Genomic DNA, 27,526 nt, shown 5'->3' on the forward strand with positions numbered 1-27,526 from the left:
GTGCTCTGCAGACCAGACCCTTACAGCCCGCCGTCAGTCACACACCGAAACTGAAGGGATCCACGGCGCGATATAGCACTGGCGGCGCGCGAAGATGCTGCCGAAAAGACGGGACACAGAGGGGTGAAGAGAAAGTTGCGCAGCGACTTTGTGTCAACAACAGACAGCAAGTTGGAGAAACAGAATGAAGACAGCACAGCCACCAGACTCAGAAAAGACGGAACTGCTTGCGCACGTTTCCGAAGACCTGGTTCTTCTCCACCTTCAACACGTTGAAGCGGATGGTCTTGGAAAGAGGTCTGAAGAAAAACAGAGGAAAATCACACACCTATATGTGCACGCATAAACGTCCTTTCTACCGACTTGTAGTGTCTTTCCTAGTCGGAGCTACCTTACGCGTTTAACGCATTGACGAACACCGCTGCATCTCGTCAAACAACGATTAACACTCTCCGAACAGCACTCTGACTCTTCTTCCGAGTGCCTTCCTACAAAAATAATACGCGTGCGTGGTGCACATGTACATTTTGCCGTGGTTCCTCAGCTCTCATAATCCATAGCTGTCACGCCGTTAGCTCACACCAACAGCCCATGTCGCCTTTCTCTGTCCGTGGGGTATACATACACACCCACTAGAGGCTGAGTGCACCAGATTCGCGAGGTTTCCTCGACGGCTCTGGACATAATCACGAAGACTCCAGAGACGCCGAGGCGCGCATCCGGGACAAGGGCCTCTAGCAGGTGGACGTACACCTGCACGGCACGCGCCACGGCCGTCGATGCTTGCCCACGTCAAGAAGAAAACTGTCATCTCAGGAACCTTTTTTCGGCAAAAGTACGGTGAAAACATTGACTCTCGCGTGGCATCCGTTCCCTCGCAGAAGGTCCGGAATCCGATGCGTCGTCCACAGCTTTTTTTTTCTTCCCCCCCCCCCCCCCCCCCGCGGAACCTATTCTCTCTTTTACCCCCTTCCGTGACGAATGCACACCACCGTTGCAGTTCGTGTTCGTCCCTCCTCCGCGTTTGCCTTCCCGGATTTCTCCCGCTTTCGCCTCGGGGACTAACGCGTACCTGCACTGGCCAGCGGTGACGATGTCTCCTTCCTTGACCTGCTCGAAGCAGGGGGACAAGTGACAGGTGACGTTCTTGTGGCGCTTCTCGAATCTGCTGTATTTGGGAACAAAGTGGAGGTAGTTTCTGCGGATCACCACGGCGCGCTTCATCTTGGTGCTCACAACCATACCCTTGATCACTCGCCCGCGGATGCTGACGTTGCCGGTGAACGGGCACTTCTTGTCGACGTACTTGGACTCCTTCGCCAGGCGGGGAGTTTGGAATCCCAAGCCCACATCCTGGAGCAAAAGCAAGCAGAAGGAAACCCTGGAGCGAGAATGGAGTGAACCCCCGGGGAGACGCGCGACAAGACAGCCGTGGCGAGACACCTTGTTGAGCGGGAAACCGAAAGAGCGTCGCCGAGCGGCGAGAGAAAGAGAGCGGGGAAAGAAGGAGAAAGCGACAGGCGGACATGTTCGAAGCACCAGACACGCGGACTCGCCGCAGAATCAGCGATCTGTGCGGGGGCAATTATACGCCAGTGAGAGACACATGCCGTGACGGACTGCTCAAGGACGTATCTTCAACCCTCACAACACCAGTTTGGCACGAGCATGTTCGGGAGCTGTCGATACATCAGAGACAACGACCGAGGCAAATGCTGTGCAAGGAAGTCCCTCTCTCGTTCATTCGCCCTACCGCCAACACCCGTATACACAAAACATGGACATCATGTACGGGTGTGAGTATGGGCGTAGACACGCTTGTCCACGAGATGTTTGCCTTTCCATCTTCGAAGTGGTTGTTTGGTGGACATGTGCATATATCTATTCACTCGAAGAGACGTTCACGAAAACCCAGCCGAGTGCCCACGAAGACCATCGGCATTGTCGCAGTCGCTCATCTCTAGTTTCCTGAAAAAAGCTGGGAGATACACGACGATAACCCCGCTGATAGACACCGAAGCTCCAGGAAAAACGAAACCTACCTTCCAGTAGCGCTGAGTCCTCTTCTTCTGGCCAGTGAGGTGCACGCGGCCAAGGGAGGAGACGCCATCCTGCTTCTGGAAGGCTCTCTCGGTCTGAAGAAAGAAACAGAGGAGTGTCGGAAACATCCGTATCTGTCGAGTCACCAAATGTGCCTCTGGGGAAGGAGCACGTGAAAAAAGAGACCAGCCACACACGTGGGCAGAGATCGCCCGAGGAAACCAAAGAATGACGGAACATTTCGACTAAAAACCAACCTTAAAAGGCCGCACGCTGCTGAAATGTCCAGGTTTCATACCCCCCCTGCAGCGTATGTACGCCGAATACTTCCTGTGTATACACTCCACACATGCATCTACGGTAAAGGCACGCCCTGTACGAGTTGCGCCCACTCGATGTAGACCACATATACGCATGCATATATGCATGAATGCACACATGTAGGAGATTCACATACATCTCCATTTATGTATGTAGAAATTGCCCAAGATTGCGCAGCAAAACGGCACCCTTCGCGCCCGGCCGATCGTCGTTTAGAGTCCGGTGCGGTATACATGCGCGCCCGGCCGATCGCGTATCTCAGCTCAGCAGCAGTCTCCCCTCGTGTGCACTACTTCCCCACGATGCACGTGCTTTGCGGAAAGCATCTTTAGAACCGTTGAGAGAAATCCAGTGGAGGCGACGCGAAATAGGGGTGAAACGCAGAGATGAAAATGCCTCATCTCGGGACTGCCGTCACGCTCAGCTGGGAGAGCCGAGGGGCGAAAAAGCGGGCTGTGGCAAGTTCAGCCGACTGTGTTCACTCATGTTTCCCGCCTTTCCCTTCTTTTTCCGCGAACAAAAGTAACGAGAACCCCCGAATCTGGAAAGGTAGCCCCCCTTTTCTTTCCTAATACGCGTCGACAAAGCAGCCGAGAAGAGAGTTTGGGGGGAGAGAAAGAACGGAGCCTCGACTCACCTGGACGTCCGCAGTCGCCATGGTGGAGGAGTTGTGCAGTGTCTATCCACCGGAGAAGCAGAAAACCAAAAACAAGAAGAAAACACAATCTGCGATTTCCTTCGACTGCCCCAACGCCCTGGGCGATCCGAAAACCACGCAAATTTGCCGCTCCGCTCGACTTAACCGCTGAGCAAACAGGGGGGAGAAAACACAGGTGTGGGGGATGGACGCCCGCAGCCTTCGCTCGCGACTCGTCTTAAAGCGAAGCTTGACGCTTTTCGAAACCGCGCGCGTGCATGCGCCAAGCGCGCAATAAAAAAACCACTGGCGTGCATGCGCTTGGCGAATAAAGAAACAAACGCAAAGGAAAAAAGGCAAGATCACTTGCATCCCGCCTATCCAGAGGGCCACACCACACGGGCTTAAATCCTGGCTCTTCTTTCCACTTCTCACTTCGCCCTCCACCTTCCTGTTGCAGAAGGAAGAAGTTTGCCCCGACCTGTCATCCTTTCCGCCTCACCTCGGAAAGTTTGAGGTGGATACGACGCTGTCCACATTTTTGTTCTAAAGGGAACAAAGCCTTAGCCAACTTTAATACGATTCGTCCACAATCGTCTCGCTTCCCTTTTCACTCTCCTTCTCCGTGAGATCGCGACCGTTGCCTTCCTCTCCGCACTCGCTTCTTCGTTTCCTCACTTTCTTCACCCTCTCGTATCCTCCTCTCTCTTGCACATCTCTGTCTGTACACTCGCCGTTTCCCCCCCGTTGTCGTGGCTGCTCCTGCTCTTGTCTCCAAGCCGCTCTCCACGCGTCCCTGTCCTTTTCAACTCTCTTCTCCGCCCTTCGTCCCTCTCGTGTGTGCCGAGAGGGAAAAACACTTTTGCCCTCTTCATGGAGACGCCTTCGGCAGACGGCAGGGGTGGCCGGGGAGAGAAGCAGGGACAAGAGAAAGAGAAATTGTCGGGTCTCAAAAATGAACTCAGAGTCGCAGCCCACGAAGTGAAGACACTGAAGCCAGGGCGGGAGGTGTATGTACAGCAAGGAGACATCTTCATCCAGAGTGACCCGCAGAAGGCTCTCGCTTTCTTACAAAGGAGACAGCAGGAGGCGGAGAAGAGCTAAAGGTGAAAAGCAGATTCCGAGAAGATGCTCTGCGTAGTGAAGAAAAAAAAAAGGAATTGGGAAGGAGACTTCGCAGTGCCTGGAGGGAAAACGACTGACGAACGCTGAGGGCTTTCTTTGGAGTGTATAGACGCCTGCCACGACAGCGGGCGACCTTCGTGGTCTTCGCTTACCAAGTCCATGTGCTGGTGGGCTTTCCGTGACCATGTTGCGTGCATTGTGGAGCGCGGAGGTAGCCAAATTTTTGAACAAACACATTTGTGTTTTTAAGACCCTGTTGGAAACTGTAAGAGAACCAAGCGCAGCCGAGGCAGCAAATGCGCACGAAAGGCAAGGACCGAGGCAGAGAGAGCGGAAACCGAGAAGGAGAGAGAAAGGGTCAGGTGAAGTAGGGAGAGAAAAGACGAACGGAAAGTGGTGCAGGCGCTGTCTACCCTAGCCCTCCTATTCTTCGTCAAAGAATAGTTCAACTCTTTCTCTTGGAGACCATAGGAGAAACACAGGTTCTGCCAAACACTCTAAACCTTACCAGCTTCGCCAAGAAGCCGACGAGCTCCTTCCGCGTCGGAGGCTGCTTGTCTCCCCGCACGTGCAGAAGAAATTTTCTCTTCTACCGTCTGGCTTTCTTTACTGCCGATACAGGGGAGCGTAACCATATACACATCGATGCACGTATATAGACATGTAAGTATACATATGTGCTTATAGATATGTGTGCATGTACATATGCCTATACATTTACATGCGTACAGATATCTCCCTTATGCATGCGCAAATTCGTAGCGACTCAAGTGGCTGTAGATCTCCAAATATATTCCTTTAGATGTGTAACCGATTCGTGTAGGCCTTACTATCTGCGTATCCGAGAAACGAGCAAACGAGACTCCTACAAATTTGTGTCTGAGAGTGAGAAGCGAGGCGAGGCTTTCTTTTCTTGTGCCCCTACTCTGGCCGTTGCTGTCGTCAACATGGCGATCGTTCCCGCGCTCGCCGCGTGTATGCTGAGCTTTGTGTTATGACGCGAGGTGTCGGCCGGTGGACTCCGAATAAAAAAATGCAGGAATGGGAAGAGCCCCGACTTCGGTGAGAAACGCCCGGGTTGTGTCTTTTCGCGAGACAGCAATCTGCGCGTTGTGTGCGTTGCCGCGGGTGTCTGCGCAGCTGGCCCCCTGTGCGTAGAAGTCCTGCGGCGTACGTTCACCTGGGGCTGGTGCAGAAATCGGGACCTTGCACACTCGACAAGGCCACACTCGCACCACTTTACGAACTCTCCACTCACCAAAAAAGCTTTCTGTCGCTGCAGTTTGTCCCTTTCACTTCTCTGCAAAAGAACCCACGCACTTGCCTTGTACGGCAAAGCGGCCGGGTCCTCTCGGCTCTCCGTCCACATCCTCCCGTACAAAGGACTGGAAGCGTAGGCAAACGCTACACTCCTATACGCTTATGGAAATCGAAAAAGCTACAAATGTCCATCCGTTGTGAAGCGGGGCATGCCGTGTGTAAGCTCGAGAGAGACTCAGTTTGTTTCTTGCACTCAAGGTGCACTGCCCGAATGGCGGTCGAGTTCTTCGTTTCTTTTTCCCGGCCTGTGCGTAGTCGCTGCCTGCTCACAGCTCTGGCGTGTTTTGCGTTTGGCCGTGGTTCCCAACCAAAGATATCTGGGGGTCGTCGAAGGCGCAAATCTCCACCCCGATGGAAGTTCTGGGCAGAAGGTAGTTTCCGTTGGGAGGTGGTTCACAAATCAGGCTCAGCGAGACTTGCAACGCAGAGGTCTCTGTCGCGCAAGAGAACAGTGCGAATGCGAACGCTGCGAGGCCGTGGCCAGTCGGCCGCATTGCCTCCCTCTCGCTCACTTCGCGCGCTATAAAACAGCCTCAGACACGAGGGCAGTGCACAAACACATCTGGCCATGAAGTGACGATGCCTGGTTCGAAACCAACCTCACTGCCTACAAACGCATTCACTCAACGCACAAACACCGAGATTCATCCCGCAGCTCCCTCAAACACCCGGCCTCGCCTTCTCTCGTGTCCAGTCTCTCGTGGCGGGTGTACGAGATATAGATGCCTCCCAAAAAAAAAGACTCTGGACTTCCGTTTCTCTCCGCGCGCTTCTCGCGGGTGTCCCACGACCCCTTTACTGGTCTCTGCATGCAGCCGCTCCGCAGGCTTCGCCCCTCATCGCGCCCTTGAGGGTTTCAAAGAGAGCCCGAGAGTAGTAGTAGTCCTTTGCGGGTTCGCGGAACTGCAGAGGGCCGGGGTTGCAGTATTTCTCGGCTTCGACCCAGCCTCCCTGCATGCCCTGAGACACGAGCTGGGAGACGACACCCTCGGCGGCGCTGTCCGAGAGCGAGAAGAGCGCGTCGCCCTCTGCTACCGAGAATACGCCGTTCACGGCTGTCTCCGAGACCGAGGAGGGCGAGGCGGCGGGCGCCAAGCGGTGCACTTGAGCCGCAGCAGCAGCCAGCGGCATGACGAGAGGTTCGAAGATAGTTGGCGAGCTCGTCGGGTTCGCCACGCTGACGTGAACCGCATGCGACGGCAGCGCTTGCGTCGTCGCGCAGATGGCACTCAGGTGACCCAGAGTCGACCCCAAACTGCAGTCGTACAACGAGGGGTACGACGCTCGGAGCTGCAAAACAAAAACAAAAGAAGAAGCGGAATTGCAAAGGAGAGAGAAAGAAGTGAGGTAGACCGGGAGAGAACAAGTGAGACAGAAGAGGGGAAGGAAGAGAGGGAAAAGGGACCGAGAAAATGACAGGAAAGGGGGGGGGGGCAGAGAGAGACGGGGGCGAGGGAGGACACAGCAGACGAAAGAGAAAGCAAAAGGGGAGAAAGGCTTACCGAGTCACTGAATTCGAAGCAGAGAGGAGAGAAGCTGCCTGTGAAGGTCCCTGCCTCCTTCTCCTTCTTCAAAGTCGCTGCAACCTGTGGAAAAACACGAAAAAGGGAGAAACGCGATACAAAGGTCGGGGCCAAGGCAACTGAAAAACGTGAAAAAGTACCAAAGATACACCAGGCAAAATTGCGACGCGACTGCAATATCCAGCGACCCACCCTCTGGAGACGAAAAGGGGAGTTTGCAAAACCCAGAGGAGAGACGTGGCGCACGAAACGCACGACACGCGAAGAAAGATCCACAAATCCAGCACACCAAAACCCCTGCACACCAGCCAATACCGAGCTACAGAGAGGGAAAGGACAATGGCAACGCCTCCAGAGGATTTTCCTCACGCTGCAGAGTGAAAGGGGGCAAGCTTTCCATGAACAGAGACGTTTGCGACACAGCACACCGATATACATGTGGCGACATACAGAGACAGCGGGAGGGAGAGCGACAGCGAGACATTCAGGACGGTTGTCGGAAGGCGAGTCATCGGTGCTCGTTTTCCTCTCACCATGGCAGCGATCATTTCATGAGCAGGGAATCGGAGGATGGCCTTGGGGTACTTCTGGACTTCAATGTCACGAATCAATTTGTGCTGGAACGCGACGGGCAGAGAAGCAAAGAGTTCGCGGGACGCCGGCGAAAGCGCAGCAGTCAGACCCGCCTCTTCCTCGGCGGTCAAGGCCAGGCAGACGCCTGTTGCAGGCGTGGGAGGATGCGCCAAGAAATGGAGGTGCATTTCCAAAGCCAGATGGCGGAGCTGAGAAAACAGGAATGCATGCAGTGCCTACGCGAGTCGTGCCACGACCTGAGCAGCTTCGTCGACAGTTATCCCAAGTCCCAAAGTGTACCCAGGGACAAACATTCGTGGAAATACACAGCTTACACGCAAACGCGTTATAGGTGTATCGGCATGCACGCACAGACACACATTATTGACACAGACACGTATTCAAATACATTATAACGGACAAAGACGCACGCAAACACATGTCCACACGGAATAGAGGTCCCCTTGGAGAACTCGAGTGAGAAGGGAGCTGCTTATTTCCGAGAAAACGCATGCAACTCCGTCGGGCCAGTGCAGGAAACGCATGCACTCCGGCCCGGAAGTGTTCTAGCGTGGCGAGCTGGCGCTTCGAACGAACCTCCTTGTTGAGGGCGAAGAGGTTCTCGTTGATGACGGCAACACCAAAGTTCTTCTTCAGAGCTGCGCGGGCCTTCACAGCATCCGCAACGGACTGTACAGCCACCCAGAGAAAGGCAAAAACGCGAGACAGTGCGAGAGAAAAGGGAGCGGCGAGACAGGGTCATCGAAGTGTGGCAGGCAAAGGACAGGCCAGAGACACGCACGGAAGGCAAGCCCCGCGGAGTAGACAGAGAAGACCAAAAACGGAGTTCCCTCCCCGTCACACACACGCAAGATATCGGTGCGAAGGTCGGTCGCGCAGAGACGGTGTTCTTTTTCACATCTTTTTTTCGGCTTCGGATAAACAAGGCCCTTCAGGTCCGACGTGACGTGTCCACAGGCAACTTTCCATGCTGCCGACTCCCCTGGTCCTAAGCAGCAGAGGTTTTCTGAAGACAAGCGTCGGCGCGCAAAAGGTGCCCCGAGAGGCCCTGGAATGTGCGGTCTCTCACCTTGACCATGTCGCCGAGAGTCTTGGTCTTGCACTGCGCAGAAGAGAGGACGAAGTTCGGGTGCGTCTGCAGACCCACTTCGCACTCGGCGTCGAGGCCGCCGGACACTTGGCAGAAATAAAAGTACTTTGCTGCGCTGTTGCTGTCCGTCAAAAGATTGGCTGCATGCACCCACACATCCACACATCGATGTGTTCAACCCGCTACCTTTGTCCGATCTACATGCCCTCGTCGACATCTCTCAATCTGTATCTCCATCTCTACATCCATCTACCAGCAACGTCCTCTATGTGTCTGCTTCTAGAGCACCTCTACAGGAGTACGCCGAGACACGGCGAGGAATCCGAGTTGCCTGCGCCAGTGTCGCGCGAGCCCTCGAGACGAGTTGCCTCCCCACACATTTCTGCGTTTGCCTTCCGGCGCGAAGGCCTTGCAGAAGGCCAGAATAGGGGTAGAGACGCATCGAGAGCAAAGCTGCGTCCACCAACGGGGTTTCGTTTCTTACCAATCATCTCAGACGCAACTTTGGTTTCAGTGTCGAAACCGAGCCCGCGACAACCGGCGAGCTGCTGAAAGGTCGAGGTGATGCCGGGGCACGCTTCTGCAGAGACAAAGACAGCCCGAAAAGCGAGGGAGGCAACATGAGACGAAGAAGTCAAGCGGGGAACCGGAAAGGGCCTCAGGGCACATAGAATGCATGCACCTGCACACAAAATACAAGTGTATGGAAAGAGCCATGCACACCCAGTCGTCGCAAAGCCATAAAGAGTAAATATATGAATCGTACATACGCGCGTACGGAGATACACACATGCCGACAACTGTCTATAAATCTACACAGCCGTGTGCTGTAAACACGATCCAGGCCTCCCGGCTTGTTCTTACTGGCATCCGAGCTGCCGACGACGATGTCTTTTCCGGTGATTTCCTTGAGGAGCTGAAGAGCGCCGCACGCGGGGAACCTGCCGAGGTCGCCAGAAGGCTCGACGCAAACGACGCGGGTGGCCTGTCCCTGCGACGCCACGAGTTCCGACAGAGCTGCCGCATGCAGAGTCGTCCCGCCGATCATCACCAGTGTCGAGACACCCGCAGCCTGGAGCGTCGCAGCTGCCTTCTTGAGGCCCTCCTGCACCACACACAGCCAGCACCGGGCCAGATGGAGACTGTCAGCGCAGGAAAGAGACCATGGAGACGCAGCCGGGGCACACATCTGCGGCCCGCGAGAGCACGGCAGAGGCGCGAGAGAGAAAACGCGGGAAGACGAGAGAGCTGGGGCGCGTCCGGTCTGAGGTATCGCTGGAGCACGCGAGGAAGCAGAACGGCAGTGGGCCAGGAAAGCTGTACACCTCCGGTCAATCTTCCGAGAAGGCCGTGACAGAAGCTGCTCCTAGTCTGTGCGTGTTCGACGTTACAAAACGTTGGCGCGCTGCGGCCCCACCCCGCGAGCCGTCTGCAGCCTATATACCTTGGTGAAGAGCTCAGATTCCGCGTCTTCGGTGCGGCCGAGGAGGACGAAACCTGGCTGGTTCCTTTGCGTGGCGGCGTCCTTCTCGCTGACGACGACGCAGTCGTTCGTGAGGAGACCTCGCGCACCTTTGAAGCCTTTCACAGTGCCTCCGACGAGGGCGACGCGCTGCACGAGGCCGCAGAGAATGTTCGAGTACCCGGGGCGTTCGGGGCCGACGAGGACGACGCCGACGGAGCACTTCTCCTTGAGTTTCTCCGCCTTTTGCAGCTTGCATGCGCCTCCCAAGAAGTCCTTCGTCTCCGCGCCCAACGCGGGGAAGAGTGCCTCGATATGGGCCTTACAGGCCTCTGCCGAGGCGTGCGCAGCGCCCGCAGGAGCGACGGTTGTCTCCTTCTGCAGGAGCAAAGGATTCACGAGGGCGTCGAACTCGAGGCGGTCGTGGCCGAGACTCTGGGGCGAAGAAGACGACAACAGAGAGGCTGCCGACGGCGCACCCACCAAAGTGAACGGCAGCACCGGTGTCGGCGTGTTCAACTGCATCGGACCCGGAATCTGGTACACGTCCTGCAGGCGCATGGCGTCGCGAACCTGAAAACGCGGAAGGAGCGCAGGACGAGGGAGTCCGATTTGACGGAGGCGAAGAGAAAGCACGCAGACGTTTGAGTGCGCATCTTTCCAGAGGAAGCGAAACACAAAAAGCGGGGGAAAGAAAAGAAAAAGAGAGAGGAAAGCAACGAAAAATACAGACAGAGAGAAGGAGAGAGAAGGAGAGAGAAAGAGAGAGGGAGAGAGAAGGAGAGGAACCAAGGAGCTTAAGAATATTGGCTGGGAACGGGGAAGGATCGCTACATGCGAGAAGCGTACCTGAGCAAAGGTTTGGAAGAGAGGTCGCTCAATGTCAACAAGGAACTTCTTGATCACAGGGACGTTTGCCTTTCCTTTGCGGGTCTCCAAATTCATCATCTTCGTCAGAGGGATACCAGCTGCTTTCCAGTCAAGGGGGTTCGGCGACGCGCTCATGTCCTTCAAGACGGCCATGCAAGCAGTCACCTGGAGAGTCGCACACACGTGCACGGAAACGATTCACGCGCTGTGCTCAAAGAGGAGCGAATACCCCCTTCGCCCGTCGGGCAATCTCAGCGAACTGCGTCCCATCCATCTGCGAAAAAAAAATGCGTCGAACCTCTACAACAGCCACACGCTGGGTCTGACGGAAGCGTCTCTCGTCCTTGACCCTACAGCGCGTTGTGACGCCCCCGCACATCCGCCGGTTGGTCTCTCTACACCAACGGGTGCTGTCGTGCCACGGCCGGATCTCGCTACACCCCTCGCGCTGCCGCACGCCTCAGCGCGGTAGCGCGCGCGTCGCCGGTTAACGGGAGCTCACCTTGTTTTGAATGAGAGCGCCTGCCACGTTCCCCAAGCCGTAGCAGTACGTGGCGTCGAAGTCCGACGGATAGCCACTGCGGCCCTCGTAGCCGAGGTAGTGGGACTGCGCCAGGAAGGTGCCCTTGAACTGACGCTTGTGCAGCTCGGCCTCCGTCATCTGCATGAGCAGCTTCTCAGTGTGAATCATCGCCACCTAAGACACAATGACCAGGCAGAAAAGAAACAGACAGCCGCCAAACACACGAAACCGTACATATATATACATATATACACATACATACATATATTCGCATACATACATATAGCCATATACACAGAGATGCATGTGTGCTGATCATTGACGATTTAGGAGAGTGTGCCTCACGGAAATCTTTAAGAGGACTGAAAGGAAGGCACAGATGGATCTGAGGGGCTCTGGTGGGCGACGCGCGCGAGCCTGGACTCGCAGCATTCGATTTGTGGGACTTCCGTGGACGCGCCCGCACTCAGACAACACAGTTAGACTACTGGGTTAGATCTTGACACACGAAATGACGGGGCTACGCGAACAAAAGACTCAACCGATCTCGCAGAGGAGGGGGGACTGAATGCACGACGAATCCATAGCTGAAGCAATGTGTTCAGCTGCCTGCTTCGCTGAATGCCCTCCTCGTGGACAGGTGGAGAGGAGCGCTCAGGCTGCGAACCTGGACGTTTCCGTGCGGGTCACGGTCGAGCAGGAGTTGCTGGCGCGTCGAGTCGGGAAGCTCCTCGAAGACGGCGCGGCTCTCGGGCGTCAACTTGGAGACTTCGAAGTCGCCCTCAGCAACGATGTGATTGATCTCGCTGATCAGCACGCCGACCTACAACACGAAAAACGGAGAAGAACGTCCGACTGAAAAAAACAGGCCGTCCCACCCCCGCCTTTCACTGCGCTCGACGGCGCGACACACACATGCACGAAACAATTCCCTACACATGCCTACATACACACGTAGAAAAACATACATATATACATACGTAGAAATGCATACAGATGCACGTGCATAGCCGTGACGATGTGTGGGAGTGCCCCTGCATGTGTGGATCGTTTGTGAAAGACAGCATGGTAAAAGGTTTTTGAAGAAAACCTCTGACTGACCCGTCAGGAGAGAACGCAAGAGAAACTGTTCCACTCAAATGTGAATATCGCCCACTGTACCTTAAACGTGGAACGGGAAATACATATACGTATATATGTATAGATGCGTGCAAATCCAAATGCATACACATGCGCATGCATGTCGGCATCTGTAGGGATGAACGTGGGCATGTATCTGTTTCCATATGCTTTCTTCGCATACTTCGGGAATGAATTCAATGAGGCCCTCAGGCAGGAGGACCACACCGTACTGCTTTCCCTGGGCGTGGCGAGCCTCGACGAGGTCGACGAGAGCCTCCACGAGCTGTCGCAGAGACTGCTTTTTCGCCAGCACTTCTTCGCCTGAAAAACACCACTCGCCGAGCTCCCCCAAAAATGCGCTCCCCGGAAAACCGAGTACCACTTACACATGTGCGCCGACATCCATATCTAATAGATGTATATGTATACTGATCTACAGACGCATATATTTTGTGTGTATTGAGATACATAGATGCATGAGGAAGCAAGGATGCATGTGGGGACATCGAGTTGAAACTGCCCACAGGCCCTCGGGCGACAGATAGGCAATCGAGAAGAAGGCGAGCGAGACGAGCAGAGGAGGGACGAAACGGCAGAATGCGACAGGGAGAACAACGAAAGGAACCTCGTGTCCAGGAGAGACACAGTAGGGAAGGGACGCAAACGGGGGAAAGGCGACGGACCGGAAAGGAAAGAAAGAAACGCGGAAGAAAGCCATGCGAGACAGCAAAAGATAGAGAGGACACAGAAGAGAGAACAAGGCAGAGATCGAGAACAGGGCAGAGACAGAGAGAACAAAGAGGAGAGGGAAAGAGAAAAGAGGAGATGGAGAGACCAAGGAAGGGATATAGAGAGCAATGGAGAGCGAAAAAGGAAGACAGACCAGAAGAAAAAGAGAGCACAAGTACTCTTACCGATGAAAGTGTAGTTCGGGTGTGTTTGGAGAGCGCACTCGAGGGTGATGAGGGAAGCGCTACGGCCCATGAGGCGAACAAAGTGGTAGGTGCTGCCTGCACAGATTCAACCGACAGTCAACACTGAAGTTCCTCAGACCAGATCTCTCGCATCGCTTTGCTTTCTGCTTCCGTGTCTCGCCCGACGACTGGTCAAAACCTCAAGACCTGTCTTTGAGCGGGCCGGAAGGCAGCGCCTACCTCCAGTCATCGCGTTGCGCATCAGGTTGCCGATTTGCTGGCAGTAGGTTTTGCATGCAGTGTCGAAGCCGAAGGAGATTTCGACGAAGCGGTTCTTCAGGTCTCCATCGATCGTCTTGGGGCACCCGCAGACGGCGGTCGAGCTGCCCTTGGACTGAGCAAACGAAGGCACAGAGGCAGAGAGGCGCAAACTAAAGAACGCGACCGCGTGGAGACTCACACTCTCCAAAGCAAAGACCCACAACCGGCGAGACGGGAGCTCGGCGAGGATTCTCTCGCGGGACGCGCTCACAGAGGCCGAAGAGAAGAGAGAGAAACGGAGAAGACAGAGACGCAATTCAGATCGCGCGGAAAAGCAGATGAACGAAACGAGAAGCATGAAGAGCCCAGAGAACAAGACACACAAGACGAAGAAAAGGAACTGAAAGGGGGAAAACGTGAGACGAGCCCGCGCTTCAAGAGCGTCTCTTCTCTGGACTGGTTTGGACCGTACGGCTGTTTCGCTCTCTGAAACCCGGACCCGCTGTATGATCGCCGCTGCGTTCTCTCCCTCTCCGCCCTCCTACGTCGCTCTGTTTAATCGCTCCTCTCTCGTTTTGGAAAGAAAGGAAACGCGTCACTTCGCAAGGCTGCCAGCGAGAGACGCCTTAACACGGAAGACGCTTCCCCCCTCCCAGGAGGCTGCCCTATCGTGTTCCACTTCTGTCCCCGTTCCAAGGTGGTGTGCGTTACGCCAGGCAGTCCGTGTGTACCTTGAAGTATTCGGCGAGGATTGCAGCGTTGGTGTTTGAGTCATCGCCTCCGATGACGACGAGGCCGTTCAACTGCAGCTTCTCGCAGATTTCCAAGCTCTTCTGTTTCTGCTCATCAGTCTCGATCTTGTGACGGCCGCTGCGGATCATGTCGAAACCACCCATGTTTCTGTATCTGTCGATCACCGCTTCCGTAAGCTCCACGTACTCGTGGCTGAAGACGCCATGCGGGCCCCCGAGGAAACCGTACACAGTGCTTGCTGGGTTCACCTGAAAGGCGACACAAGCGACGCGAAGGCAGTATCTCGCAGGTTTGTCCCCCGTTTTTGCCCTGAAAAAACCGAATCCGTCTTCACTGCTCCACATCCCACTCACGCAACGCCCAACACTCAGGTCACCCACGTAAACACGCGCGATCAACAGTCTTAAAAACCGTAAACACGACTTCAATCTCTACAAATGATGAAGCTTCACTCTGCCGACATACGCATACCAAACTTCAAATACTTACATATATATATATATATATATATGCATACATTTATAAATAAGTATATATATGTATAATTATAGATACATATCTCAATGTGTGTAGATGTCTACGCACATCTGTAAATCCATGTTTGCATGCATGTGAGATGTACAGGCATGTCAAGGATCCTGTGTGTACAGGTTACATGCATGGGCTCGGCTGGGCCTGCATAAAGGTGCGTGTGCGTTTCGTATGCGTTTTGTGCCTACGCGCTTGACGTAGTCAAAGATTCCACAGATGACGTTATGACCGCCTGCGGCTTGGCCGCCAGAGAGGACGACGCCGACGCGGAGAGGCTCCGAGGGAGGTCGGAGGTCTCCGGAAGCTGCAGTGAGGAGACAAAAGTCTGTGTTGATGGTGTTGGGGAAGAGACCGGCCAAAATCTCGTGATCGCCTTGAGACAACACGTGAGGGGCGTTGTTCACCTCATCCTGAAGACGCAGAACACACAGACGCCCAAAACACCAAACGTCAAACTGGCCCGCCTACACGCGAAAGCAAGTACCTTTCTGTGCATGTGTATACTTTCGAGGGCGTACCGCTTCATCTCGTTATATACATACAAAGACCTAATATATATGTATATATATACGTATTTATATATATATATATATACATATATATAGAGAGATCAATTCGCGTTCTTTGCTACATGCAGTCAAATTCAGCTAGACATTTGTTCAAAACTTTACACGTAGTGAGGATGCAGGGCGAAGAGGATACGGGCGACTAGGGTTACTGGCATGCGACTGGAGGCTTAACAGGCGTACTGCCAGAGATATTCCTTCTGTGGACTGTCTTGTCGAGCTCACCTGCTTGTTGATGAGATCTGTATCTTTGCATGGAACAGTGACGATTCCGCTGGGCGATGAGAAGACGGGAGGAAGGACAGGCCTGAAATGGCGACGCGCCACCTACGAAAAAAAAGAAAAAACTCGCAATGCAACGCAAAACAATCCAACGTGACGTGTCCAAGCGTATATACATATACATATATATACATATATATACTAAAATATATATATATATATATATTTGTATATTTGCGTGAGAAATCTATTTGCGTGGGAAAAACAAATGCCGTTGACGTGAAACTGACCCAGTACAAGCACGCACGCATCTCCGTTCTCCAGTTTCTCTTGTCTGTGTATGCAGATAAACAGATTAATGTGGCGACGTATCTAGATATAAAAGTTGATCAGTGAATCCACATACACGTGTACGTATGTACGTCAATGCATATTTACACAAAGAGAGCATTATAACAACGCATATATATTCGTATATATATATATATATATTTATATATTTATATATATATATATATATATAAGCGACGACCTGCGCATGCAGTTGACCTTTCGGCGAGTCTCACCTCGTTGGGAGTAGCTTCGTCAGTAAGTTGAGGCGAGAAGAGGTGGGACTGGCTGCTCGCCTGAGTTTGGAAGAAGTTCTCCACAACGTCAGTCTCCTTGTGGGCGCCGTTTGTGCCCTTGGCGCACTTGAAGAAGGACAAGAACGTCATTTTCACTTCGGAGGGGAAAAGACGATTCTACAAAGAAGTCGCCAATCCGCACAGTGCACATACAGTTTTGCATGCACGTGGCACCGCAGGGACGGCAGATACGCACCTTTCAGTCTCCACAGCGCTAAAGACGTCGTCCACATAACCCTATGAAGATCTCTACCGAGACGAAGGCCCATGTATACCAACGCACTGTAACTCTTCCAACGGGACCAAATGAGCGAAAAAAGGCGAGGCAGGGAGGGGGATACGGCCTGGCGTACGGGAAATACGGCGAATGCAAACACAAACGCGCACATCCGTCGCTGTACAGACTCGTGGCCCAACGTCCGACACTGTCCACACCTCTTTACAGATCTCCTTCTTAGTCTTGCAGATACAGACGTGTATACCTATTTACGTATGTGCACGCTATTTCCAGGTGTCTGTCTGTACAGACACACATGTGGAGAACAACAGGTCGACAGGAAACCAGCCACACAGAGTTGCATGCATGTGTTTGAGTCTGGGTCTACGCAGGCCGACGCCCAGTGCGTTCAGAAAGGCAAACACCGTTTGGGAAAAACCACAAGAGAAAAAATCGCTTCTGAGAAAGGGAAAGAGGCAGACGCTTGCCGTCGCGGCGTGCACTGTGCCTCGAGAAGAGACGCAACGCACGCCGAGACGGGAGAGCACGGAACACAGAGACCGTCCGAAAGCCCGACCGGGAAAACGCACGGAGACACCGAGGCACGAACCTCACAAGGCGCAGAGAAGCATTTCCACGTGGAAATTGTTTTTCCACAAAGGGACGGCGCAGGACGAAGATTGGGTTAGAGACAGAGAAGTCAAAGGGCAAAAAGACGCAGACAGGTAAAGGGCACCCGCGAGGCGACCGCCGTGCGCAGGCAGGGCGAGGAGAGTGCACTGAACTGGATTCTCTGTTTTTTCGCTTCTCCCGACTTCGATGGTCACCGCCCATGCTTACTGTGGAGTTTGAAGATCCAGAGAAGCGCGCGCTTTTCTGCCTTGAAATTCAAGGAACGCAAAATAAGCCAATCTCGAGTGGGCGAGCAGGCGAGGGTCGCGAGATCTGACGGCGTCCGGGGGGACAGTGGCACGCAGGGAAACGACAAAACAGTAGACGGCGGGAAACCCGACAAAGGCCAAGGAAACCACAATCGTTTAGAAATATACGCTGGCATCGGTCTCGGAAGATTTGGTTGTGGAGCGCGGCACTCCGACCCCGCGATCCTCCTGAGCGTCCACGGCCGCCGCGCACAGGTCACAGGCGGGGTGTTTGCAGCGTTACGCTTCGGGTGTACATACAGATACCGGGGGAGAGAGAGCAGTCGGCCAACCGCGTGATTCTGACTCGCCGACTGTGGAGACGAGCGCAGGAGCCAGAGAGCTGCGCGTCGTGTGTCTCCGCTTTGCCCGCCTCAGGCCTGGGTCTGCCTTTTCCAAGTCGCTCTTCTCGAGTTTTGGCGTCGCCGGTAGCAAGGCTTTGGCCTGTGCCTTCTTGCTCCTTGCCTCCTGGTCAAACGTCGTCTCAACAGTCGCGCACACCGCAGGCCTCGCGGGACCAGGTGTCTGCACACCTCGAGAGCGACGCTCTCTCCCACGCTTCTCGCTTCGTCTTCGTCCATTGCTTCCGTTGCCAACGGCCCCGCGGCGGCGGCAGGGGCGCTGTTCACGCCCCGCCAGGTGTACATACACACACCTGAGAGGCGGGGGAAAAGCCCATTGCTGCGCCGATCTTTTTATCCGTTCCTTTTTCCATTCTTCCTGGTTTTTTCTTCCGATATCGGCGTCGCCGCCGCAGCATCGTTCTCTTCCCAGACGGCTGCCTCAAGCGCGCCGGTTTTGTGGGGTCTCCGCGTCTTGCCGCTCGTCTGGCCGTCCGCTTTCAAGTTCCGGCTTATATTCGGGCAGGCGCCGAGAAAAGTCGCGCGGCGACACACGAACGCGCGTGTCGATAGAGAGGACACAACAGCCTCCATTTTGTTCCTTTTTCGCACAGAGAGCCCAGGCACAGAATCTATAGACGCAAGCGATGGACAGGAGGCGTCGCCACGTCGTGCTGACACACCTGAGCAACTGATGGTTTCCCCCGTCAACCGGAGAAGACAAGACGGAACACGACGAAGAAAATGTCTCGCTTCTATCTCCCGCCTGGCCCTCTCTGTCGGTTTTGTCTGGCGGCCCGCGTGTGATCTGAACTGCCTTTCTGCTTCTTTTTCCCTTCGAAACACGTGTGTCCGCTTCTGGCTGCTGGCGAGTCTTGACGTCTGTTTTAGGAGTAGTCGCTCGCGTTTCCTCTCTCCTCTCTTCGCAGCGAGCGTTCCGTCGGCGGATGCTTTGCCTCCTCTCTTCGCCCCTCGGCGTCCATAGCAGAGACGGCGCCGTCGTGAACGCAAAACGGAAGGCGAGCGGCTCTCGGGGACAATGTGCGCCCCGCAATGGGAGAGGGTGGAGACACGACTGACGGGCCTCTTGCGTGACTTGCCTCTTGTGCGCGACCCCCTGGGCTTCTGTCGCGATTCTCCTGCCAGCGAGCGAATTCCATCTTCGCTCCACAAAGGATACGTGCAGCGCCTGCTCGTCTGCTGAAAGGGGAACTCCCTCAGGCGCAGGGGCGGGGGGGTTGAGGGAACCTGGAACTTGTTGCGCTTTCGCTTCTGTCTCCCCGTCGCCGTCTCTCCCCCTTCCTCGCCACGCGGCGTCGGTCGCCGTCACGCAACTCTCGCCGTTCTGCAACGCTTTCCCTCCCCTCGCACGACTCTCGTTTCAAGGCGAACAGCAACGCCTCCTCGGTTCCGCCTTCTCTCTCTTGGCCGATTTTCGATTTTGCCTTCTTGTCAACATCACTAATCACCGCTAGCCCCCCCCCCCCCCTTCCCTCTTTCCCTTACAAGTTCACTTTTCTTCCTTCCACGCCCCCCAGTTTCTACCTTCTCTCTCGACAAGCGAATTTCTTTTCTCTGTTTGCTTCGCGCCCCCCAGTTTCTACCTTCTCTCTCGACAAGCGAGTTTCTTTTCTCTGTTTGCTTGCGGCATGGTTCACACTTTGTCTTCTCACCCTTCTCTTCCCCGTGGACACCCGCGAATGCACCGGTGTCTCTTTGCCGCCTCCTTGTTCGCGCCGATTTGCTTTTTTCCTCTTTTTTCGTTTCTTCTACTGGGCGATGCTTCTCTCTGTCGTCTCCTAACTTCCCCTTGCTCCTCGGTACATACACCTGAACATGCACCACTCTGCCGTGGCGTGTGAGTGATTCGTCTGCGAACCGCGCCGTCTCGCTCGCTGGACTCCGCCTACTTTTTCGGTGCTCGCCAGACACAGATTTCCGTGTCGCTCCCGGTGCCCCGCAACCTCCGAAAGATGGCAGGTACAAGAGGGAGAGGGGAAATGGTGGGCGTGGATGCCTCCGTCGGGGAAGAAGAAGGCGATCGCGGCGATGCGATCCTGCGCTCGCTTCCTCGCGCTCCGGCAAACGCTCCCGAAGAAGGATATGAAGTCGAATGCGTCGACGAATGCCCATACATCAAGTTTCAACACGGTGAGACAGCCGGATCCCGGTGCATGCATTTGGAAAACAGCATAAGACGCACTCTTCCCGATCTCCAGGAATGAAACCCAAGAGGCCCGTGAGAATACGTTCACCGGTTCGTGCATGTGCGTACGCGAATGTGCAGCATTCTGTATCTGCTTTCAGAGTGTACATGCATCGCGTTTTCTTGAGAGGAATGATTCGCCGACAGACTAGAGAAGGAAAACGTCGCCGTCCATCTGAAACGGAAAACGTGTCGGGACCCTCTGATACCCTCTTGCAAGGATACGTGCATGCAGTTCAACTCATATATGATTGCAGAGAGGGCGTTACGCTTCGGATGCGTGCCCATGTCTATACGCCCTATGGTTTATGGTGTCACGTTCAGAGAAGCGTCGGCTTCATGTTTGTCTCTCGCGCTCCCCTGTTTTTGTGTCCTTCCCTCAAGGTTGTTTCCCTGGTTTACCCGGCATTTCGTTACCCCCCGTTGCTTTGCGATTTTCGTTTTGGTCTCGTCTTTTCAGCTTCAAAGCTTAGCATCGCTCCGCTGCTCAACGCTTCGTCTTCTTCTGCAGCTTCACTGCCCGCCCCCCTGCGCGCCGGGAGGTGTACAGACAGCCTGTGTCTTCTGCACTGTTGCGGCGTACTGCTTCTGCCTGGACTCGACAGCCTCGTCGCGGTCGACGCGACAGAAGCTGCTTGCGGAACTCTCATTTCGCGAGGCCGCCTTCCGCTGCGTGCGTCGGGAGAGGACCACGCCGAGAAAGGTGCCTTTCCCTCTCTTCTTCTCCTGAGCCCCGACGCGCGGCTGCTGGCGGTTGCCGTCGGCCACCAACTGAAGCTCGTCCAAATCGGCGTGTGCCGACATGCGACAGCTGCGAAGAAGGGCTGTGGAAACTCGGTCGAAAAGAGCGAGGATGTCGGTGCTGGCGAGAAGCAGAAGCCGTGCTGCATTTTCGAGGAGGCGGACGTCCTCACCCTGGCGCGTTTCCCCTCCCCCGTGAAAGACATCTCTTGGTTTTCTGCGCCCGCTGGAGAAGGACACGCAACCCACACAGTCGGCGAAGGCGAACGAGGAGAGACGGAAGCGCTGGTGGGGTTAGCTGTCTTGACAGCCAATGGAGAAGCTTTCCTTTTGTCTCCGAATGCTGCTCGGGCCGTTCCGCTCCCTGCGCACGGCCTCGCGATCCAAGCCTTGCCGACGGGACTGGGGGACGCCGAGAAGGGACAGGACGGCCGGTGGGGACACGCGCCCCTTACCGCGGTTGTAAGCTGCTGTGCGCCGGCGTCCCTTTGGCTAGTTGGTCTCCAAGGGAGCGAGGCGCCGCTCCCAGGAGGCAGCGGCGAGCACGGTGACCAGCTGTACGACTTTGGAGACGGAAAAGAGAGACAGGAGACCGTGAAGGGGGCGGCAAGGCAGGGGACACGGAGAATTCGAATTGAGGGCCTCGCCGCAATACCCGGATACGAGGACGAGGCCCAAGCACTCCAGAAAGGGTAGGTCAAGACAATGTCAGGTTGCGTTCGGCACTGGGGCTCTCGTTTTTGCTTTGATTTTCGTCGCTCTGGTGTTCCTTTCTCTTGTCTGTGTCGTCCTCTGCGTGGTTGGGTCTGTTCTCCCCCTCTTGATTTCCGTTTCGTGGCCCCGTTTCAGTTTCGTTCCGTCTCGCCGCGTGGTTGTTCGTCTTTTTGTCTGTCCATTTTAACCTTCCTCGCGGCCGTGTTGAACCGCAGCGCATGCGCGTCTCTTTTCCGTTCTCCGCGCCGCCATCTGCGACTGTCCCTGTCCCCGCCGCTGTCTCTTTTTTCCAGGCTGGGCCGCATCGTGGGCGTGCACCTTCTCGCGTCTTCCGCCCCAGACGCGGCGGATGTCGAGGGCCCTCTGCCGCTGGCGGTCGCGTGGTTCGCGCCCGATGCTGAGCTGTCGGTCGGCGACGACGAGTGGGAGAAGCCGGAAGTTGCGCGCGACAGTCTCGTCGAGCCGCGCGCGGATCCGCTGCAGGAGGTCCGTGACGCAGACTGTGAAGAGTCGTGGAGCAGTTTCCTGTTCTTTGGGTTCCTTTTCCGGCGCGCTGGCGCGCTCGAGGGCGGGGACGCGAAAGCTGGACGAGGCGAGCCCGCGAACGAGGCTGGCGATGCAGACGCCGTTTGCTTTCACATCTACGCAGCGAGTCGCAATGAACTGTTCTTGCGGTCAGTCACCGCGTCCACGCTCTGCCGGTTCCTCTGGATTCCCACGTGGCAGTGTTTGTGGGTGTTCACGAACGCGTGCACGCAAATCATTTGCTTCGCACTTCCCCACGTCTTCTCCCGGACGCCGTCTTCCACACTCCCCGCGCCGCGCGCCTCCTCGCTGGTCGGGTCGGACGCGCTGACCTGGCGCTGCTTCACGATGCCCGAGGGCCGAGGCCTCGAGACTGCAGACGAAGACGCATTTCCCCAGGGGCTCGCACTCTTTGTCGACTTCCAAGAGAAAATGTTCAGAGAGCAGGCAACCACAGACACGCCTCCCCTCGAGCACCCGCCGGTCTTTTTCCTTCTTCAGTCCGACGGTAGGCCTTGCAGCCGCGCACGCGCCTGCCCGATCGCTCTGGGTGACTTGCGCGGACTTGCGAGGTCCCGCGAGGGCTCGGGGAGGGGGAGGGGGCGACTGCCAACCTTTAGAGACAACGGACTGCCCTTGATAGCTCTGCGACTCCGTGCGAGACGGCGACGTCTCTCCGGGGTTCCGGTCCTGCCTCGAAGAGCGCCCTCAGCGATCTTTTCGGCTGTCTGTCGCTATCGAGAGTTCTGTGTCTCTCTGCAGGGAACCAAGCTGACAAACCACACATGGATTGCGCGTGTGATGGCTATCCCAGTCATTCGTGTGGTGAAAGCGTGCCTTCGCTTCCTCCTCCTGCCGCCTTGAAGTCTGCGCTTCCTGTCTCTTGCTGTCTTTATCGCCTCCTGGGCTGCACAGTCGTTCTTCGAGCCGAGAGCGTCTCTGTGTCGCGCCCCCCGCTCTCCTTCGGTCGTGCCCCGCCTCGAGCTCAAGGGTTTTCCGCGTCACTCACGGTGCGGTCTCTGTTTCTCCTTTCAGGCCAGGTCTGTGTCCATTTGGCAGACTGCTGCGAATGCTACGTGGACGACGAGGGCGTCGGACAGGAGAAACGGCTGCTCCCTCGTCTCGGGTGGACGCCAGCGTCCCCCCCGTCTTCCTCGCTTTTGACGGCGTGGAGGGAAGCGCGGAGGCGCACCCGAGAGAGGACAGAATCCTCGGCAACAACCGCCACGGCGCTCCCTCCGATTGCGGCGTCTTCGCAGGCTCCTCTTGCTTCGCCGCTCTTCGCTTCTCTGCAGCAGGGACAGCCAACCCCGTCTCTTTTCGGAACACCAGACACAAGCGCTTCGTCAGGGCCGTCCCTCTTCTCTTCCTCGTCAGGGCCGTCCCTCTTCTCTTCCTCATCGGGGCCGTCCCTCTTCTCTTCCTCATCGGGGCCATCCCTCTTCTCTCCTTCGTCAGCACCTTCTCTGTTTTCTTCATCTTCCTCCGCTTCCCCTTCTTCTTTGTTCACTGCGGTAAAGAACCAGGGGGAAACAAGGAAGGCCAGCAGTCTGTTTCCAAGCGAGGACCCGAAGCCGGTCCCTCCTGGTTCGTCTGCTCAATCTTCTTCTTCTCAATCGTCAGCTTCGGCCTCCAACAGTCGGCACCACCATGGCGCGAAGTCTGCCCCCGCAGCGAAGCCTTCGAGAGAGAAAGGCGAGAGGAAGAACGACCCGGCGCGAGCGGAGTTGCAGCGCACGGCGCATGCAAACCCTGCAGGGACCGTGTCTCAGAAGAAGGGGAGCTCGTGCATGCACTGTGGGGCGGAGGCTGGTGGCCGCGGCGGCACCCGAGACGCGGAGAGACGGCGAGAGAACAGAGAGGAAGAGAAGAGACGGCGGCGAGAGAACAGAGAGGAAGAGAAGAGACGGCGGCGAGAGAAGAGAGAGGAGGAGAAGAGGCGACGACGAGAGGAAACGAAGAGCACGTCTCTCGACCAAGCAGCGAAATCAACAAGCGAGATTGCTCAGGCGACGCTCCAAGCTGCTCTGGGGAGCAAGGGAGGGAAAGGCGAGCGAGAAAAAACAAGGAGGCGCATTTCCTGGACTCAAGAGCAATCGGAGATGATGCACTTGCTCGACGAGGTAAGACCACCTGTTCCTCCACAGACGCGGTCTCTCGACGATTCAACCGGTACTGCCCGATGTCGCTCTTCTTCCCTTTTCCGGGCGGTCGTCTGCTACAGAACGCCTTGTGTTTTCTTCTCCTGCTTCGGTGTCTTTCCTCCCGTCTCTGCTGTCGCTCGAGTACACAACCTCAGAGCGCAGGGAAGACGCTTTTCATGGATTTCTTCTTCTGTTGCATGGCTTTTCAGTTCGACGAGAAAAAGGGCGCTTTCTGCTCCTTCGCCCGCTTCCTGCCGTCCTCTCTCTTCCGGCCCCTTCTTCTCTCTGCTCGCTGCTTTGAGACCGCTTTGCGAAACGAAGAACGCCGAGATGTCCTCCGCGACTCTTCCTCTTCTTCCGCTGCTCTTGCTTCGCTTTTGGCGGGCCGCGAAGGCGACGCGAAGCCGTCTGAAGGACGGCCAAAAGAGCACAGGGGTCTGTTTTTGTTGCCAATCGCTGCTGAGAGGCTCGTGTGCACTGGGAAAATGACAAACAAGTTGGGGGCGGAACAGGCGAAAATGCGCGAGAAACAAGACCAGGAAACACAACTGGTGGCGAAGCTTCAAGCGGCTCAGCAGCATCTCGTGGCCTGGCGCAGCTGCCTCGAGGCCGTCCGAGGGCACCTGCTGCTGCGCATGCAGGCGGGCGAGTGCAGACGCGAGACTCGCGAAGGGGACGGGGCAAATGGAGAAACTGCAAACGGAGAGCCTGGGAATGAAAAACAAGTTACGGAGAAACAAGTCGTGGCGTCCATCCAGACGCTGCAGAGGGAATCGGCGGAGCGCGAAACTCTGTTTCTAGCCCTTCGCACGCTCCTCACGGAGCCCCACAACGGAGGAGAGTCGACGAACACCACAGACCCGGAGCACACCGTAACACGGTAAGACACGAACCGTCCACAACAATGGCTTATAGACACGCTTCTCTTCCTTTCGTTCCACTCGCACTCTTCATGCATATGTCTTTCACTTTATCGCTTGCTAAGCATAGACAAGTAGATGATCCAGTATACACACACATGCGTATATATGCACGCATATATATCTATGTATATCTATGTATATATATATTTATATTTTTATATATTCTGTGTACGAGGACTGGGAGTGTGGGAATATGGAGGTGAGGAGTCAGTCTCGACACGCGTTTGTGTTTCCGTGAAAGACGTCTTTTTCGATTCGTTTGGTCACGGCGATTCCTGCATCCCTGTCTGCGTCTCTCCGCTGCGCGGTTTGCCAGGTTGGAAGCTGCGCTCGTGCGAGCAGAGCGCCGTCTTCTTCTCTTGCTCCAGCGCTTTCGCTTCTACGGTTCCTGTCAGCCCCGTCGTGCGTCCGCGCTTCGGACGGATTCTGGAAATCCTCTCGAGCATCGGCCCGCCTTGCCTGCGCCCGTTCCTTCGCCCGACAGCCGAGAGGGCTCTTCGTCCCTCGCGTCTGCTGACTTCTCTGACCGCCCCTTATCAGCGTCGCGCTGCAGAGCGGAAGTTGCAGAAGAGCGATCGAATCGAGGAAGCGTGGTGGAGGCAGCCGCCCAGTCTTTTGGCCGCGCAAAGAGACCCGGCAGCTCGTTTGGCCTTCGATTCGACTTGCTCGAAGACGAGACGCGAGACAAGAGACAAGACGGAGAAGAGTCGAGCAGCGCTCGGCTTCTCGCCCCTGGGAGTTGTCCCTCGTCGCCCTTTCCTGCTGTTTCGCGCTCTTCTGCCTCTGAGTCAGCGGCCGAGGTGGACGGTAGGGCGTCCCCGCGGAAGGACCAGTCGCAAGCCGCTGTGTCTCCGCCATCCGCGTTCCACCTTTCGCTCTTTGGATCGGCTCCGCCGAGATGTGCAGCAACTGTCCGCCGATCGCACTTCCCGCTGGGCGCCGGGGAAGCCGGCGTGTACAGACTCCTGGGGCGTGAAGGCGAGTTTCTTGGAACGCATGCAGAGACGCCGCATGCGGCGGGCCTCGCGAACGAGCTCCAGCGCTCAATTAGGTAAGAGCCGAGGCGGACGACGCAGTCCAGAGAGCGCCGAAACCGGAAGCAGGGAACGAGGAAGAGGCAACACCATCGGCACGTGCAGGGGCAGAGTTGACAGGGTGCGAGCCGTAGAAACTTGGGGCACGAGAACACACGTGCAGAGAGGCTGACGCATGCAGGCCAACCCGAGAGACTCAGGGCGCAGAGGCAGCTGTGCTCGTTGTGAGGGCGGGAGAAAGGCAGAATGTCCGTGAGGGGAACAGGAGGGAATCGCGAGAGAAGGACTGGGAGACAAACATCCGGGCGGCGGAGGGGGAAAGGATAGACAGAGGCCGTGCACGAAGGCGAACGCGATCCGTGTCAGAGGTTCAAAACCCGACGTCTCTCCATCTTTGAGCAGGAACCGTTCTCCCTGTTTCTACATTCTTTTTTCCTTGTTTTGGCGGGGCTTGGCTTCTTCCCGGTATGACGTGTCAAGCGCTCTTCATGCGCATCACTCTCTCCTTGACTTTCTTTTCTCCCTGTCCTCAGCACGTTCCTCTCTTCTGTTCGCCAACTGGAAACCGCCTTGGCAAAGCTGGAATGGCGTGCGACAGATCTGCAGTCGCCCCCTCGCGCCTCGGCCCCTGCTTCCTCGGCGCCCTCGTCCTCTCACGTCTCGTTTGCGGCTTCACTGGATCGTCTTGCCTCGAGTCTCGCAGAAACGCCGACGCGCACTGGTGGAGCAACGGTGGATGCTCAGGCCATCGCGGAGACAGGCAAACACGACTGCATGCAGCGGTCGGTCGGGCGAGACAGGGACGAGCGAGAGAATCTGATCTCTGCTTCTTCCCTGAGAGAACAGACGCTGCGGCGGGAGGAAAGACGACGAATGCGCATGCAACTTCTCGAGGAGTGGCGCGCAACGTCGAGCGCCGACCAAGACGAGGAAGAAACTGAAGAAGACACAGAGGAAGAAGAGGCCAGCGAAGAGGAAGAAGAAGAGGAACAAGAGGACGAGGAAGAGAGTGCCGCTTTTGAAATTTTGGAGGAGTCGAGCTCAGTGACTTACAACGAAGAAGAGGAAGACAGCGACGACAGTTGGGAACCTGTAGGCAGCGCGTCACCCGAGCAGAAGATTTCTGTGAATCGAGCATGCGTGTCAAGGCATCTCCGCGCCTCGCTTGAATCCGAGAAACGGAACCTGCGGAGGCAGCAAAAGGAGGACGATTTCTCTCCTCTATCTGGGGAAAGTGATTTGTCTGATGGCGCCTTTTCCT

At 55.9% G+C, this 27,526-nt stretch overlaps 3 protein-coding genes across 3 annotated transcripts; 1 reads left to right on the forward strand and 2 right to left on the reverse strand.

Moving 5' to 3' along the window:
- Positions 1 to 208: 208 nt before the first annotated feature.
- NCLIV_046040 (hypothetical protein) lies at positions 209 to 3,019 on the reverse strand (the record flags this gene model as incomplete). Its single annotated transcript, XM_003884154.1, has 4 exons — positions 209 to 299; positions 1,073 to 1,353; positions 2,043 to 2,135; positions 2,999 to 3,019. The coding sequence occupies 4 exons, from the start codon at positions 3,017 to 3,019 to the stop codon at positions 209 to 211; spliced, it is 486 nt and encodes a 161-aa protein (XP_003884203.1).
- A 3,219-nt stretch (positions 3,020 to 6,238) lies between these two features.
- NCLIV_046050 (hypothetical protein) lies at positions 6,239 to 16,590 on the reverse strand (the record flags this gene model as incomplete). Its single annotated transcript, XM_003884155.1, has 18 exons — positions 6,239 to 6,733; positions 6,946 to 7,029; positions 7,500 to 7,748; positions 8,137 to 8,229; positions 8,630 to 8,790; positions 9,135 to 9,230; positions 9,515 to 9,755; positions 10,095 to 10,685; positions 10,962 to 11,147; positions 11,485 to 11,679; positions 12,173 to 12,328; positions 12,809 to 12,948; positions 13,542 to 13,637; positions 13,782 to 13,935; positions 14,534 to 14,803; positions 15,275 to 15,496; positions 15,878 to 15,979; positions 16,441 to 16,590. 18 exons carry the CDS (start codon positions 16,588 to 16,590, stop codon positions 6,239 to 6,241), a joined length of 3,681 nt encoding a protein of 1,226 aa, XP_003884204.1.
- Positions 16,591 to 19,951: 3,361 nt separating this feature from the next.
- On the forward strand, positions 19,952 to 27,434 carry NCLIV_046060 (conserved hypothetical protein; the record flags this gene model as incomplete). The annotated part of the gene is made up of 8 exons (XM_003884156.1): positions 19,952 to 20,129; positions 20,645 to 21,617; positions 21,933 to 22,672; positions 23,200 to 24,287; positions 24,518 to 25,188; positions 25,548 to 26,282; positions 26,799 to 27,357; positions 27,414 to 27,434. The coding sequence occupies 8 exons, from the start codon at positions 19,952 to 19,954 to the stop codon at positions 27,432 to 27,434; spliced, it is 4,965 nt and encodes a 1,654-aa protein (XP_003884205.1).
- Between the last annotated feature and the right edge of the window lie 92 nt (positions 27,435 to 27,526).

The sequence above is a fragment of the Neospora caninum genome, chromosome X, assembly GCF_000208865.1.
Source record: "Neospora caninum Liverpool complete genome, chromosome X".
NCBI classification, from domain to species: Eukaryota; Apicomplexa; class Conoidasida; order Eucoccidiorida; family Sarcocystidae; genus Neospora; species Neospora caninum.